Source organism: Abramis brama, assembly GCF_963993115.1.
Source record: "Abramis brama genome assembly, chromosome: 5".
In the NCBI taxonomy this organism is placed as follows: Eukaryota; Metazoa; Chordata; class Actinopteri; order Cypriniformes; family Leuciscidae; genus Abramis; species Abramis brama.
The window spans coordinates 44,833,883-44,851,408 of record NC_139967.1 but is presented as its reverse complement, the minus strand read 5'-3'; the positions used below and the strand labels follow the sequence as shown (position 1 = coordinate 44,851,408).

Below are 17,526 nucleotides of genomic sequence, written 5' to 3'. Positions count from 1 at the left end.
GGATGTTTGTATGATTGTGGTTTGCTATTGATCTCATGTGAGTGACAGGTTGCCCCGCCCTCGAGCCAGTAAACACATCATCAGTGAAGAAGAAGAGAGGGAGGGGACGTAATTTTGATTAACGATTTCGAGGGCACATTCATATTTTTGGATGGATAAATAATTTTTAATAAATACTGCAATATTCCATAAAAAATAACTGTCAAATGAAATAATTTTGATTTCATGGTGACTTCAACTTGAGAAGACAAACACAGCACATAACAAGATTAAAAAGTAACAGAAAATTAATAGTAATTAATATAAGTCTAGCCTATGTAGCCTCCTTGTATCAACTGGATTTTTCCCATTTAATTTAAAATCGCTTCAGATGGAATGAATCTCACAAATGCTGAGGTTCCGGTGAAAAGTCACGTTTAATTAAATTATATTTATCGACTTCTATGGTCAAGAGGGAAATTAAAGATGGGAAAGCAAATATCCTACCCTATATGTTGCTTGCAACAATAAGCCATGTATTTCTCTTCCTCTAGCTATAGCTGTTTGCCTGCAGAATATAATTATATTACAGTCCCTGAAGTGTTTGGCTGTAGTTTCGGCATCTGCCAGCAGGTGTTGCGATGTTAAACAACCTCTGTGTCAGTGTGACTCCAGCCAATGACGTCCCTTCGGAGGCTGTATTTGCGGAAATACTTCAGTACAGATGGTCTTGAGCTGAGGGTGCTGCTGCTTTCACTGTCGTAAGTATTTTAAACCTTTATTTAGTTTCTACTTTTCCTATATGTTTGTTCCCTCGTCTAAAAATACTTGTGCTAGCCTAAATAGCAAACTAGCATGCGAATCGCTATTTTGTCGAATGTGCGACCATCCCAAATCACGCTGTCAAATAACGTTGTCCCATAACAAGCTGTAACATTACTAATAAAAATAAAAATACAGTCGTCTTTGTGAACGTGTTTCATAAGCGAATATGTGTAAAAAAAAAAAAAAAATGAAAATAACTCCATTTCGGTTAGCCATAAATCCCTTTCCCTAGATTTCTGTTCACTTGAAATATAACGTTACAGATGTTTCTAATGTCAGCTGTCACTTGCTAATTTTAAGGAATGATGAACCGACGTCAAATTATTTAAGTCGATAAGGGATAATATATAGTTATCCAAGTAATACCACATTGATTATCTTGTAGTGCAGTTAGACCCCCACCCAGCCATGATATTCAATGTTATTTCTTTCGACTAAGTCAAATGTAAAACAAACAGATTGAACATATTTAGAATACAGGACAATACGTAAACAATACACTTTATGAATTGTTTGACGTGGCAAGGACAAGACAAGGTCCTGTTACCGAAGAAACAGATGACGAAATGCACACAGCAGACCTAAACCACTGAAGTGTGTCAACACGAAACATGAGAAGTATAGAGAGAGGAGGGTGGAGGTGAAGCTGTGTGATAAGGAAACCGAACAGTATTATTCAGGGTGGATAAACCTGAATAATAAACTAACCGGTAACGCATGCCAGAGTTAATTGATGAATTAAATGTTTTGTGTGTAAATGCATATTTTATAATTCTAACATATGGCCTGTATTCTTGTTACAAAGCATCCCATGTGCGCCTGAAGTTGGTTGAGTGAATACAAATATTGTGCAGAGCTGTAATCAAAGTAAGTAGACAAAGTAAGTATGATCAAATCTAAAGATGGTAAGATAAAGATTTATTTTACAGTTTGCTCACTACATTTGACTATTTTTCAAAGTGCTATGACTAGTCTATGTGCAAAGATTACATTTTGTTCATTCTCACTGTTTTGAACAACTGTTAAGCTTTTTTGCGGCTCACTTTAATATTACTGCCGTGTGACAAATGCATTTTTAAAAGTATCAGTAATTCATGTATTCTCTCAGGCCCTGTTTACACATGGCATCAAGATGCATTTTCGTCAATCGGATCACAAGTTGACGACACTAAATAAAACGTTTTGAGCTTGTCCACTTTCGACAGCTTCCAGAGGTAGTTGAAAACGCATTTGACTGGATTGTGTTCAAATCAACCGGTCCAATGTGTTCAAACAGACACAGAAGACCGTCTACTGTCCACCTACTGACCTAACGCGTAAACATTATGGGAAGAGCTCTAGCCAGACGGGATTTAAACTTTCTCAACTGGAGACACAAGTTTGGTTTAAAGACGAAAAACGTACCAATCACAATGTTCTCTCAGCATTCCTGATTTCTAACACACACTCACAGCGTTCGGCGTGATCTTGTGGCTGTCAGAGCCGAAACGAAAGCTGAGGCTCTCCGTATGTTTTTCTGTTTTCTCCGGTTGTGTTCATATGTAAATTGCGTGAGCTTATTTTGTCCATTAGATCGAAAGATCTGAAAAACAAAACAAAACATAGATTTACCGCCCATAGACCCTCACCTCGAAGAAATCAGGACAGAAGTGGTTGAAAGTGGACAAAAGAGACGGATTAAAACACCAGGTGTAAACGGGAAATGTGTCTCCCTCGTCTACTTGTGATCCGATCTTAATACCAGGTGTAAACCGGGATTAGTTAATACATGGTCAAGAAAAAGTCATATCAACCATTCTAATACAATTGTTTTTTTACAGACCTGTTACAACAGTTACTTCGACTGAAGTATTTTTCCTCTTCAGATGAAAAAATGAACAAAAAAACAGATGAAAGAGACTTTTGGAGGAACTCTTGTCAACTTTAAGAGTGATTGTTGAACTTCGAGCAGATGCTCAGATGTCTCTTGTTTGCCGTTCTCTGGATTTCACCCCAAACTAAACTTCAGTCATGGGACTCTTTCCCTCCATGTCCAAGATCATGAGGAAGGGGAAGTTTCTGTTTCTTTTACTGTTGTGTCTTTGCGTTGTAGCATGGATAGCAACATTCTCAAATGATGACGCAGTTAAAACTGCCCAGGAGGGATCAAATCAACCTGGCGACGTTAAGAGTGTCGGGGGCTTTCGTCAGCTGGAGCTGGAGTCAGAGATGATGCATAGCATAGAGGAACGTGTGGAGGAGCGTGTGGAGGAACGTGTGGAGGAGCGTGTGGAGGAGCGTGTGGAGGAGCGTGTGGAGGAACGTGTGGAGGAGCGTGTGGAGGAGCCTGTAGAGGAGCATGTGGAGGAGCAGTCTCCCAAACAGAGCTGTCCAGCGCATTCGCCCCTACTCCGTGAGTGTGCTCTCATTTTATCTTTAATACGTTTTTGTGGGTTAGTCTTGACTTAGGGTGTGTTCACACTTGTAGTTCTGTTTGCTTGGTTAGTTTGGTCCGGACCAAAAATCCAAACAATGCTGTGCTCTGGGGTAAATGCGCTCGTTGTGTGTGCATAGCCGAAACTATGATGGTGTTTTGACCAGCTTAGAACTCGTGAAGAGATCATAAAATGTGTAAAGGAGTCAAAACAGTGGCAGGAATCCCTCCGTCACACACACACACACGCACATACACAGATCTGTTGTGAGGAGACACGGTTCTGACGCCTGTACTGAACTGTGATGAGCAACATCGCCATTATGATGAGAAAAAACAGGCATGCTTGAGCATTCTGTCCTTTTTAGGGTCGCATCTTGTGACATCACGTCCTGTTTTTGGTTCGTTCACTTGTCTTTGGTCCGTGTTTGTGTTCATATTTCATTAGAACCGCACCAGAGTTCATTTGGAAGCGGAGCGAGACTCATCTTTTCAGCGTCTCGGTCCACTTGTTTTCTGCACAAGGGTCCAGATGGCAGCGTTCACACTTATTCAGATGAAGCGCACTAACAGAGCAATCGCACCAGGGTTCATTTTAATCCAACCAAACATGCCAAGTGTGAACACACCCTTTAAAAAGAACACAACATTGGCCAACGACATCTAAACGAACCAAAAACAGGACGTTATTTCACAAGATGTGACCCTATAAAGGACAGGATGCTCAACCTGTTTTTTTCTCGTCATAGTGGCGATGTTGCCCATCACAGTTCAGTGGATGCAATGTCCACATTCAAGCGTTTTATACAGTGGGCTTTAAACAGCTCATCATTTTGCAGCAGATTTAGTTTACAAATAACTGATAGTCAAGACCTAAATATGATTTCCATTTACAGTGATTACTAAAATTTGGCTTTAGTAAGTTATATTCCACACCATCTGTCGCGCACACGCTCAAGATCTGAGGATTATGGGATGAACAATTTGGCGAATTGTTAACTCTCTTTGACTGGAGCGAGAACAGCTGCAGTCGGACCAGTCCAATTCACCAATGAATCATTCAGTGCGATTCGCGAACCGATTCAACAGGTTAACTGAAAAGTGTCTGTTTCAATGGTGTCAATTTCTTCAGTTTGATATAATGAGAAACAATGTGTTTTTATGAAGTATGATATTACTCTTTGGACTGTGGTAAAGTAAAAGTTTCCCAAAATTAAAATCTCTGATAAAGTAAAGATACTTGAAATTTTTTACTTGCGTACAGTAACGAAGTAGAAGCGCATTTGTTGCAGTCCATTGCATCTCATTTTGTGTTTCATGGAAAAAAGAAATTATACCGAATTGGAATTACATGTGGATATACAGTACAGGTCAAAAGTTTGGACACATTACTATTTTTAATGTTTTTGAAAGAAGTTTCTTCTGCTCATCAAGCCTGCATTTATTTGATCAAAAATACTGATTTTTTTATTTATATTGTGATATATTATTACAATTTAAAATAATTGGTTTTCAATTTATTATACTTTAAATTATCATTTATTTCTGTGATCAAAGCTGAATTTTCAGGATCATTACTCCAGTCTATCACATGATCCTTTAGAAATCATTCTAATATGATGATTCATTATCAAAGTTGGAAACAGTTCTGCTGCTTAATATTTTTTCATAACCTGTGATACTTTGTAAGGATACTTTGATGAATAAAAAAAAAGCAAATTTTTAAAAAATATACACTACTGGTCAGTAATTTGGGGTCAGTAATTTTTTTCTGTCTTTTTGTGAAATAAATCAATACTTTTATTCAGCAAGGATGTGTTAAATTGATAAAAAGTGATAAAGAAGATTTATATTATTAGAAAATATTTTTTTATTTTGAATAAATGCAGTTCTTTTTAACCTTTTATTCATCATATATTAGGCAGCAGAACTGTTTCTAACACTCATAATAAATCAGAATATTAGAATGATTTCTAAAGGATCATGTGATAGACTGGATGTCACATGTGACACTGAAGACTGGAGTAATGATGCTGAAAATTCAGCTTTGCATCACAGGAATAAATTATTTTTTGAAGTATTCAAATAGAAAACTATTATTTTAAGTTGTAATAATATTTCACAATATTACTGTTTTTTTTTCTGTATTTTTGATCAAATAAACGCAGCCTTGATAAGCATTAGAGACTTCTTTAAAAAATATAAAAAAAGGTAATGTTTCCAAACTTTTGACCTGTACTGTATATATATTTTTTTAGCATATCTTCCAAACATTTTGAAATCTTAGGTCTGTGCAAAATGAGCTGATAATACTGGGTAAAGATGAGAAACCATCCACTGCAACTCTGAGAGAAATGTGTGAGAATCCCACAACCACCTCTATGTGAATGTCAATGTTTACACATTACTGTTTTTTTTTGTTTTGTTTTTTTCGTTCCACAGCTGCTTGCTAATTTGGGCTTGTTTCCAAAGATGGGGCCCTGTAATTAATGTGGGCCCCAGCTGGTGCTGTATTTAAAGACTGCACCTGGGTTGTGGGCCTTTCACTTACTTGCGGTTTATTTTTTTCTGCTTTTTCTGCTCCACAGGGGGTTCTTTAAAGCTGTCATTTGAGCCCTCGCTGACGATGGAGCAGGTAGAGAGTGAAAACGGGGAGGTCGTGGAGGGTCAATATTACCCCTCTGACTGTACGGCCAGACAGAGAGTGGCCATCCTCATCCCTCACCGAAACCGAGAGAAGCACCTGCTCTACCTCCTCTACCACCTTCACCCTTTCTTACAGAGACAGCAGCTTCACTACGCCATCTATGTCATTCACCAGGTAGGCGAAACTCCCATTAGCTCTGGCGGAAGTTGAGAGTTCATGTAGTCATATAATCATTGTTTCTAGGATTTGCCAATGAAGCTTCCAGAATGACTTTCTTGGTGCCATTTTTAGTGGGTTCAGGTGTTAGTAAAAGCTTCTTGGACCAAAAACATAATTTAGTTTTTTATGACCATTTCCTACCTTCTCTGTGACTTTAAACAGAACCATTTATTTGCTTTAAATACGGTTAAGACTTAACGTAAACGCCCTCTTCATATGTGAAATGCGTAACAGTGTTTACTAATGGCTTTGCTGTGGCGTCCATTATAGTTTGCACTGGCCCATCCTTAAATAAGTCTGTTTGCAAAGTCTGCTGCACATTGTTACACACATTCACCAAACAAACTAACTGTTTAAGAATAAAAGTCCATTTGGATGATACTCTTTTTGTTCTTTAGTTATACAAAAACTGGAATGATGGTATTGTTGTCTTCTCCTCATTATTACACTGGGACTGAGGAAGCCAAGTTTCTAGCTACTGAATTACCATTTTTGACTTGTAAATGTGGGCAGTTATGTGATAATGTGTTTAGTCTGATAGTCACACATAACAGTCTGTTTTTGCAGCTTAATGTCAACATATGGTCTTTTGGACTGAATAGGAAGAGTGTTTTCGTATTAAAATAAACTTTCCACATCATGATATGACACTTTTAACAACAGCAGAGAAAAGTACCACCAGCTGATGCTGGTAAAACAAATATATTGCATTGTACAATTTTCATTGAGGTAAATGTAAGGTTAGGTGAAGTAAAAATGATAGACGCTGAAGCTCAAGGTCTTTTGAAAGGTACACATCCTCATGTCATTCTTTTTTTTTTGCCAAAAGCTCTGGCAGTAATTCTGTTAAGCTCTTACAACAATAATTCTATTCTGGCTTAAAATAACAACTCTTTAAAGGCCCATTCACTCCAAGAACAACAACTATAACTACTTGTATAACTACTTAAATGCTTGAGCTCTTTAAAGCAGGATGGATGGATTTCATCATTGTTTTTATCGTTCACCAGCTGGAAAACAATTGTTCTGAAAGTGATTCCAACTATATTGTTTCTCTGTGCTGTTATCGTTATAGTTGTGGTTTGGACTTTGCTATTCCTTTGTTTTAGAATGATTTTTAGAACTATATTATTAAAGTTATCGTCCTTGGTAAACATTTCACGGGGGTAGAATCACATAAATAATAATTTCCGTACTGTAACACAGTATTTACTAATGTTGAAACATTTGTCTTTGTCCACTTTCCATTCTCACTGGTGTTTTTTAAAAACTATATAACAGTAATATATTATTATAATCATTGTCAATATTATGCTATTTTGCATCAGTAATGTATTCTGTCTTAAATTGTATCACTGTCATGCATACTAAAGTATTGAGCTAAAAGAAGTAACACCACTGGTTGAACTACATTTTTCAGTAGTGATAAGTAGTTTAGTTGTTCAAAACAAGATTACTTGCCAGTGTGACAACACTACATCACCTTTTTGTAATATTAAAACACAGGAGGTAATAATCAAACACTCACCTAAAATATCCATTTTCTCATATGATGCACTGGGGGGGACAAACCCATTTTGCATTAGTTTGTGTATATGTGATAATAGTTTTTACACATATATTCTTGCTTCTGTCATTTCATTAAAAATGGAGCAAGCAGTTCATCATCTCTGTTATTGCACATTCCAAACAAAAAATGTTGGTAATCTTCCAAATGTTAAAAAGTTCTGTGTGTTAAGACTTTATTATAAATGTGTGTGTGTGTAAAATGTATGTGTCTGTTTGTCCTATAGGCTGGAGATGCTACATTTAACAGGGCAAAGTTATTAAATGTTGGCTACCTCGAGGCCCTGAAAGACCTGAGCTGGGACTGTTTCATCTTCCATGATGTTGATCTGGTTCCTGAGAATGATCATAACTTATACATGTGTGGGGAACAGCCTAAGCACTTAGTAGTGGGGAGGAATTCCACTGGCTACAAGTGAGTATTACTGTCTTCATTTAACAAACACGTTACAGACCATTCTGGGCTTTGACCCAACAACATTTGGGTTAGAAATACGATACTGTAATCAGTTAGCAGTACTATCAGTTAAAGCAACAGAAGTGACAAGTAGTAACAATACTAGTTTAACAACATTTTTCTGTAGTTCAGCTGTTTGCAAAACATGGATTACAGACCACAGGGCTGGTGGAAAAAACTACACGGAGAGACAGACCAGTGTCAACATTTCTGAATGGGTCAAGACACATACATCTGTTTTTGTGATGAGCCGTCAGTGTCCGAAAGTGTGACATCTTTGCATCAACAGTATTTGTTCAATTTAGTTCTGTACACATTATACAGATTTTGTCTAAAGTTCTGCGCAAAAGTCAAGTCTTTGGCGCGTGTTGCCACCTGGATTTCACTGTGATTTTTACGGATTTTTGAAACCCCAAATGATGGAATTTTTCTTTCCTTTAAGGCACTTAAATCTGCTTGCTTTAATAGAATGTGCTGTAAATCAGAGGCAGGACAGTTGAACACATTAATTTGTTTGGGTTCAGAATTATGAATTTTGATAAGCTAAGATTGCTTGTCCTCCACTTAGGTTAACATTCTTTGCGGAAAAATTGCGTCGCTTCCTTGATTTTTGCATTAAATTCTGCGATTTCAAAAATCACAAAATCTTTGAGGGATTGACATTTGTTTTTAACCTAGCAATCAATTAACCTGCTATATTTGTAGATAATTTTATTTTGTTTTATGATATTTTTATGACATGAAAGAAGCTAAAAGAATTGTTTACTGTGAACTGTGTACCACTTCGGTTGTCCCCCGAAAACTAGGGCTTGCTTATTTTTGGGCTTGTGTTTTTAAGTTGCAAAAACATAGCCATTATGTTAAGACTGCGTCTTAAGTGCTAGTAAAAAAAAGTTATGAACAGTCTTTAAGAAAAAAAATGTGATGACTAACTTGTAAGACTAGTTTGAGCAGTTTATCCAACCGGCCTCAGGTCATTTATTTCTCATTCATTTATTTCTCCAGCTCACTCAGTTTTTAAGGGAGATTGCAGGTAGGTTGTATTGTATTAAGCATCTCAGAGATGCTTTCCCCTGTTTTTCAAAATATGGTAGTTAAACGCTTGATATTCTCTGTTCTCCATTAGTATTCAGCTACATCAAATACAGTGAGGAAAATAAGTATTTGAACACCCTGCTATTTTGCAAGTTCTCCCACTTAGAAATCATGGAGGGGTCTGAAATTGTCATCGTGCATGTCCACTGTGAGAGACATAATCTAAAAAAAAAAATCCAGAAATCACAATGTATGATTTTTTAACTATTTATTTGTATGATACAGCTGCAAATAAGTATTTGAACACCTGAGAAAATCAATGTTAATATTTGGTACAGTAGCCTTTGTTTGCAATTACAGAGGTCAAACGTTTCCTGTAGTTTTTCACCAGGTTTGCACACACTGCAGGAGGGATTTTGGCCCACTCCTCCACACAGATCTTCTCTAGATCAGTCAGGTTTCTGGGCTGTCGCTGAGAAATACGGAGTTTGAGCTCCCTCCAAAGATTCTCTATTGGGTTTAGGTCTGGAGACTGGCTAGGCCACGCCAGAACCTTGATATGCTTCTTACAGAGCCACTCCTTGGTTATCCTGGCTGTGTGCTTCGGGTCATTGTCATGTTGGAAGACCCAGCCTCGACCCATCTTCAATGCTCTAACTGAGGGAAGGAGGTTGTTCCCCAAAATCTCGCAATACATGGCCCCGGTCATCCTCTCCTTAATACAGTGCAGTCGCCCTGTCCCATGTGCAGAAAAACACCCCCAAAGCATGATGCTACCACCCCCATGCTTCACAGTAGGGATGATGTTCTTGGGATGGTACTCATCATTCTTCTTCCTCCAAACACGTTTAGTGGAATTATGACCAAAAAGTTCTATTTTGGTCTCATCTGACCACATGACTTTCTCCCATGACTCCTCTGGATCATCCAAATGGTCATTGGCAAACTTAAGACGGGCCTTGACATGTGCTGGTTTAAGCAGGGGAACCTTCCGTGCCATGCATGATTTCAAACCATGACGTCTTAGTGGATTACCAACAGTAACCTTGGAAACGGTGCTCCCAGCTCTTTTCAGGTCATTGACCAGCTCCTCCCGTGTAGTTCTGGGCTGATTTCTCACCTTTCTTAGGATCATTGAGACCCCACGAGGTGAGATCTTGCATGGAGCCGCAGTCCGAGGGACACTTCTTCCATTTTCTAATGATTGCTCCAACAGTGGACCTTTTTTCACCAAGCTGCTTGGCAATTTCCCCGTAGCCCTTTCCAGCCTTGTGGAGGTGTACAATTTTGTCTCTAGTGTCTTTGGATAGCTCTTTGGTCTTGGCCATGTTAGTAGTTGGATTCTTACTGATTGTATGGGGTGGACAGGTGTCTTTATGCAGCTAACGACCTCAAACAGGTGCATCTAATTTAGGATAATAAATGGAGTGGAGGTGGACATTTTAAAGGCAGACTAACAGGTCTTTGAGGGTCAGAATTCTGGCTGATAGACAGGTGTTCAAATACTTATTTGCAGCTGTATCATACAAATAAATAGTTAAAAAATCATATATTGTGATTTCTGGATTATTTTTTTTTAGATTATGTCTCTCACAGTGGACATGCACCTACGATGACAATTTCAGACCCCTCCATGATTTCTAAGTGGGAGAACTTGCAAAATAGCAGGGTGTTCAAATACTTATTTTCCTCACTGTATAATGTACCCTAAGTCATTTCGTAATTGCATCACTGAGTTATTTTGTGAAATGACATGCTATAGTTCTTGTTTAATATTTAAAAGACATTCATCACTTTTTGCCACTGACTTCCCAGACTCCGATACAAAGGTTACTTTGGGGGGGTTTCGGCCATGACGACGGAGCAGTTCCACATGGTGAATGGCTTCCCAAACTCCTACTGGGGCTGGGGTGGAGAGGACGATGACCTGAGGATAAGGTAAGATGAACTTAGAAGGACACCGTTTAGGATGTGCACAAGTTCTACACGCTGATTAAAACCCACTGACTACTATTTATTTTCTTCTAAAGTAGACAAAATGACCAAAATAAAATGTTGCTTTTCAGTTCAGGTTGACATCAGGTTAACATTTTGAAAAGAATCTAAAATATAGAGGCATGTAGCAGTTTTGAAGTGTGTTCTCTCATTTCTCATCTCTCGTTTGGCCAAAGAGCGTGCTGAAAAAATATGTTTTTTAATCATCAAAATCAAAACCCCCCAAAAAAGATATGAAAAATGCAAAGCCAATTTGTTCTTGAGTGTTGCGTGAAGGGAAAAGTTCATTGCCGTTGATACTATCTCTGAACATTGCTGTATACTTCTCGTTGTTGATGATTTTAATAGAACCATGTTTTTCAGGGTGGAACTTCAGAAAATGAAGATACTGCGGCCGTCTTCTGAAGTGGCGCGCTACACCATGGTCTTTCACAAGAGAGACAGCGGCAATCAAGTCAATAAAGACAGGTGAGGTCAAGTGTGAATGAGAAATAAATGTTGCAATATTAGTGTTACTCTGGTCTTGCAAGAGACCACAGCTAAAGTAAGGAACATTTTTGAGAGCTTTCATTGTTAAATTACAACAAGGAAATGAGATTGATACATCCAGTGTCTTACATAATCATCATACTAAAACATTATGGTTTAGATAAAATATGTACTGTACAAGTTATAAGCTATTACAACAATTCAATTATATTTCCTGTCCATGAAAAAAAATAATTCAAATGCTAAAAATGTGAAAACCGCCTAAAGGAAATCTGTGGCACCTGTTTGAGCACTGATGCCATAGTGTGTTGCCATACAAGCCAAACAGGGTTGAAGTTAACTTTTTCACTCATCAGCAAATGTGGCGACTGAATTTAAGTTACCAGTCATCCAGAAGTTCTACTAGCCAAACCACGAGTTCGCACATACGAGCGCATTTATCCCAGAACACAGCATTGTTTGGATGTTCGGTAAGTTCCGTCTCAAAATAGGCAACATGTCATAAAAGCCGACCAATCAGGTTGTGAACATATCCCTATGCCTTTAGGTTCGGTGTTAAAATGCCAATGTGAACGCTAAGCGGACCAGGGGTGCTTTTTTGTTTTTGTTTTTTTGGTCCAGACCAAACGAACCAAGCGAAAATGTGAACACACCCTAAAAGCCTTAAATTAGATTTTAAAAAGCCGCAGTTACCCTGTTCTCAGATGCCTAGGTGCCAAGAACAGGTTGTAAATCGGCCTCTTGTCTCCATGTAAGTGCACTGTTATGCTTCGTTTAGTAAATGTTGGAGGCAAGCGGGTAGCCATGATATCGCAAGTGAATTTATCAATCTTAGCCCACCAAATTGCCTAGTGAGTTGATGGTTACCTGCCACCGTTGGGTTTCACCCACATTTGGTGGGATAGTGGGTGTATTTCAAACCCTGATATCAATGTATTTGCTTATCAAAACTATAGGACATTGGGCTTTCATCTGATAAGAAGACATGCGCATAAACTATGATGGAAACATTTACCGAATAAACTCAATGCGCAACAGAAAACTCATGTGACTTTACCTCAACAGAGGATGTGATTGATCGCGTTCTCAAAGACCAGGCATCCAAATGCAAGACAACATGACAGCGTTTATTGCGTTTCGTTATTGCGTTTCGAGACGCAAGTCATTTATGATGGAGGAGGAAAGAGCCACAGTGGTTGCTCTATATTTCAGCAACTTCCATTTTTATTACAGATATTTTGTGCCAATTTCACAGGAAGTGATTTTTTTTCTTCTTCTCTTGAACACATGGAATCGCAAATATTTTATGCCATATTCCAATTTTTCACACAAGTTAAATTTGCAACTTTGGATGGAAACATAGATGCGTAGTTTCAGTGTGGCATTTAATGCTTTGCATTCACTTCACCCATCACAGGATGCAGCTGTTACGCCGTACTCGCCAGATGTGGAAGAAGGATGGTTTGAATTCCTGTTCCTACAAGGTCCTGTCTATCTACCGAGCCCCACTCTTCATCAACATCACCGTGAACGTCGGCCAGCCTGAGCGTGCTCACTGAGCCGTGAGTCTGGATACTCAAGAGACAGCTTGCATTGAAACACAGCATTCACCAGTGCCTGCCAGAGCTAACACCAGGTGTTGTTTCTCCACCCCAGGGTGCACTTACCGATCTGACCTGTAAGATAATATGGCCAGAATACTGATCAAACACTACGTTTAAAGTATTACAATAGTCAAGTAGAATTTAAATAGATCAATCAGGTATACCTTTCATGATTGAAATTAAAAAAACAATTTAATATCATTACTTCTAGTGAACTTCTAGTTTCACATAAAGCATTCTGTATGGCTTGTATTCAATTAGGTCATCACAGAATATGGCAAAACAAGAGTAATGGAAAATAAGAGAGCTGTACCTGACTGTTCGGAAGAGATATGTTTTTATGTACAGTATAGGCTCAAATATTGATATAGATGTATATGGGCAGAGCATGTTCTATGATGTTGATTTCAGCTGAACATGCCTCTAATATCAGTGCGGTGGAAACTTGTAGATTATTAGTAGGTGTTTGGGTCCAAGGATAATGTTTAATCAGTTTTATTTCAGTGAAATGTAGCTGTAGATGGGTTTAGGCCAATGTTTAAGACACTCATAAAACTGGGTGGTTAAGTTACTGACTTTATGATCAGAGGAAAAAAAGACTTGTGATTTACTTAGCATAATATCATATGATGGGCTGTCCTGTCGGGGTTTATATATAAAAACCTTAGAATGATTCATACATTACAGAAACTTTCCAGAAGCCGAGTATGACTTGAAACTAATCTTGACACGCTGAATTTCAATACAATATTGGCCAACTTATCAAACCAGCTGATTGATGAGTGTGGGGACAGAAATGCAAGTTTGGATTTTATGTGGACGATCATGAACTCCAAGAATCTGTATAGTCGACGTGGTCATTATCTAGTGTTCTGCTGAAACTTGACAAATTTGAAATCAAGCACTCTAGAAAATCAAACCCTAGGCTAAAACAGTGCACGAAGATCAAATTAAGTTACATTTTACTTGTTTTCTACTACGTTTTTGTCAGAAAATAAAGATTTATTATTATTATTATTATTATTATTATTATTTCAGAAAACCTGGTATCACATAAAATCATCTTATCTCAGTTTTTTACTTTACATTCTGTGGCACGTGCACATTTAAAAGATTTGGGTGTTGTAACTGTGAACATTATATTAATTTTATACTGTGAAAAAAAAAATCATGGGCAAAGGTTTGTGAACATTAATCAGAATTTTCCACGAATAGGGTGCAAATTGGGATCCTGTTAATTTTTGTATAGCAGTAAGGGCAGAAATCATGTTGGATTGGGAAATTATATTTTATATAAATTGTTAACTGCCATGAAATCACCACACGAGTACCTTTAATCCAACTGAATATCTCGACAGCCACCTTGAAATTGTGATTTAAAAAAGAATTATAATTATTCTTTAGTTTAAATAATATATACAGTTTGACATCTTGAGGTTTTTCTGAAGGTTTAGCACTACGTCTGATAAATCTTTGTTGAAAAGGAAACTTAACGCCTGTTTTTGTGCCCTTTTCATGGAAAGTGCTCACCTCTCATGCAGTGTTGAACCTGTGTGTGCGATATTGTGAAAGCCAGTTTACTGATGTTAATACTGCAATAAAGAATGGCATTCAACAAAGACTGCAGCTTTTTTTCTTTTGTGAAATAGGTTGTATGTATACAAGTTTGCTGGTATAATACCATATGTGATCTTAGCATATTTAATACTCATATATGTTGATTGGTAATGATAAATTTAAATAATTGATCATAAATACATTTATTATAAGAGGACTATCTCTAAGAGATACTGTTGGAAATTGTTAGCTATATATAGAACAAGAACGGGTATTGTTCAAAATTCATGTATAACTTTGATGAAAGGTTTTGATCCACTTCAAATGTTGACTACTGTATACATTTGATGCAGAGTACAAATGCAAACATTGCATTTATTTGTGCATTAAAGGTGCATTCAGTAGTTTTTGGTGTTAAAGTTTTACTCATTAAGGAATAAATAGTTTCTGGGAAGAGTCATAATGATGATGAGATGAATCAAGAGTCTCGGGATCTTCCTACTCCCCCTAGTGTCATTTATTGGAATAAACACAGAAAATACAGCCTACTGTGGCCTAAATGGAAACACGTGTGAAATACATGTAACAAATAAAATTGAAGAGGTAACTTTCAGAATTAATCACAGAATATACTTTTTTTTAAATTATCAAAATATGTCAAATTAAAATGAATAGGCTAATTAATGTGTACTCTATAAAAATTAATTGCATCGAATATACATAGATAGTCCTCTTATAATACATGTATTTGTGATAAATTATTTCAATTTATCATGACCAATCAACAAAAATATGAGTAGTAAATATTCTTAGATCATATATGTTATTACAGGCATAAAACTCACTGTCCAAATTCACTCACTGGTTTTCATTAACTCTTTCAAGTGGTTTATATTTTAACTAATATAAGGAAGTATAATGAGAAGGAATTACGAGTCAGTTACGTTCAAATCACTTTTTTTTTTTTTTTTTTTTTTTAAGGAAGGGTAGGTGATTTGTCCCAGAAATATTTTTTGTCATGCTGGTTGAAACTCTCTTTACATCCTGATAGCAATCACTAACTTAAGTGGTCTTGGCCTAAATGTATTTATAGGAAGGCATATGACCATACAATGTTCTTCCAATCATTGCATTTGGTCCGAATCACACGTCTTCTGCATGTTATTTATTTATTTATTTATTTATTTTATTGAAAAAAAAACAAATTTACAAACAAAATAGGCATTGAACAAACAATATTAACAATTTACAACTCTTATAGTTGCAAATTAAGTAACAGCGATGAAGTCTCAAATCAAATATACGATCTTAAAGGGCAAGGAATAAAAAAATATAAATGTGTTAATTCATTCAATAATAATACATTTTAAATAACTGAAAGAACAACATTTATAGAAAAGTAAGTTCTTGCCAGGGGTAAGGAGCTATAGGCACTTAGCTCATATAGAAATAAGCTTTTTCATTTGAAAGGGTATAAGAATCAGCAAAAGATTTAAATTCATTAATAAAATGAGGAAAGGATGGAGGGTTTTTCAAAACATGCTGTACAGAGTTAGACAGACGTGCAGTCACCGAACCGAAACAGCAGCCGCCTTTTACAGTTCCTCCTGAACCAAAACAACCAGCTCTTGCTGTTCATTTGGAAGAGATGGAAAACCGTGACGTTAAACTCGGAGCGATTCGTGACTCGAATTTATGCGTTTCAATGGCAACACTCAACGCTGAAATGAATCTGCAGCTGTCAGGTGGTACAGGTCAGTGCTCTTTAAGTTCATTATGTTCATTATATTTATAATATATTGTATGGTATGTGCTTTGAGACATGGGGTAGTTTAACGCCGTCTCTCGTGTTTTGAAGGAGGCGTGGCTTTAGAGACGCTCTGAAGGGAGGGTGGTATCTCATGCTTTCAAAGCTAGCTCGCTATTGCTAGCCTCCCGAAACTTCTAGCAAACGAAGAACAAAGACTGCGCATCATCAGATGTGTTTTGCTTTTTTGTTTTTAATTCATTTATGAAGCCACTACAAACTTAATCGTTAGGCTACATATTAATTGTCATATACAATGCGATCATGTTTTTTTTTTTTTTTTTTTTTTGCAGGCTATTAGCTTATTTTGTTTGAAATAAAACAGCCTGACAATGTCACTGCTAAATACCTGTAAGTATTGTGGTATTCCGCCATGTTTCTCACTGACACATACCTAAGCTCAAAGAAAATCCAGAGTTTCCTAGTCCCAATTAAAGGAACACTCCACCGTTTTTTTAAATAGGGCTTATTCACCTTCTTTCCTACATTTAGATAGGTGGGCAAATGCATTTTTGTCTCAGTGCATGCATTGTTTTAGTTTGACAGGGTCGGCGCTAGCTTAGCTTAGCTTAATGAATGGAATCCTTTGTTGCCAGCTAGCATGTCCTGAGTAAAAGTGATAAAAAAAAAAAAAAACCCCCACCTAATTACTTCTTGTGGCCTGCGTATTCACAACGAGTACAAATAGCGATGCAGATTAACACTAGGCGATTTCCTAGGCAGATATTGACTTGGGACTATATTAGGGGGAAGCACAGGCGAAGCACTGCTACTTGGGCGCAGAGATATCACACAACACATGAAATCCCACGACTTCCGTCAACATACCGGCGTGAATAGTAGCTGGCTATTTTTCCTACAGTACATTAATGGCAATGAATATTGCTAATTTTGTGAGAGAAGAAGAGGATGACTTCTCAGACAGTCAAGAGC

The 17,526-nt window shown here is 37.3% G+C and overlaps 1 protein-coding gene across 5 annotated transcripts; it reads left to right on the top strand.

The window, feature by feature from the left end:
* Window positions 1–646: 646 nt before the first annotated feature.
* On the top strand, window positions 647–13,819 carry b4galt4 (UDP-Gal:betaGlcNAc beta 1,4- galactosyltransferase, polypeptide 4). Of its 5 annotated transcripts, XM_084113200.1 has the most exons (9): window positions 652–740; window positions 1,331–1,514; window positions 1,610–1,684; window positions 2,670–3,196; window positions 5,806–6,038; window positions 7,877–8,064; window positions 10,957–11,079; window positions 11,500–11,604; window positions 13,043–13,819. In XM_084113200.1, the coding sequence occupies exons 4-9, from the start codon at window positions 2,815–2,817 to the stop codon at window positions 13,182–13,184; spliced, it is 1,173 nt and encodes a 390-aa protein (XP_083969326.1). In that variant the 5' UTR covers window positions 652–740; window positions 1,331–1,514; window positions 1,610–1,684; window positions 2,670–2,814; the 3' UTR covers window positions 13,185–13,819. The 5 variants fall into 5 exon arrangements, with proteins under 5 accessions (XP_083969327.1, XP_083969324.1, XP_083969325.1 ...); XM_084113201.1 differs by lacking the exon at window positions 1,331–1,514 and having other exon boundaries at window positions 647–740; XM_084113198.1 differs by lacking the exon at window positions 1,331–1,514 and having other exon boundaries at window positions 647–740; window positions 2,625–3,196.
* The last annotated feature ends 3,707 nt before the right edge of the window (window positions 13,820–17,526 follow it).

Coding starts and splice junctions, on each gene's coding strand:
- b4galt4 (XM_084113201.1), top strand. CDS start 2,815: ATGGGACTCTTTCCCTCCATGTCCAAGATCATGAGGAAGGGGAAGTTT. Junction 6,039..7,876: donor CCATCTATGTCATTCACCAG/GTAGGCGAAACT, acceptor TTTGTCCTATAG/GCTGGAGATGCTACATTTAA. Junction 8,065..10,956: donor AGGAATTCCACTGGCTACAA/GTGAGTATTACT, acceptor CTGACTTCCCAG/ACTCCGATACAAAGGTTACT.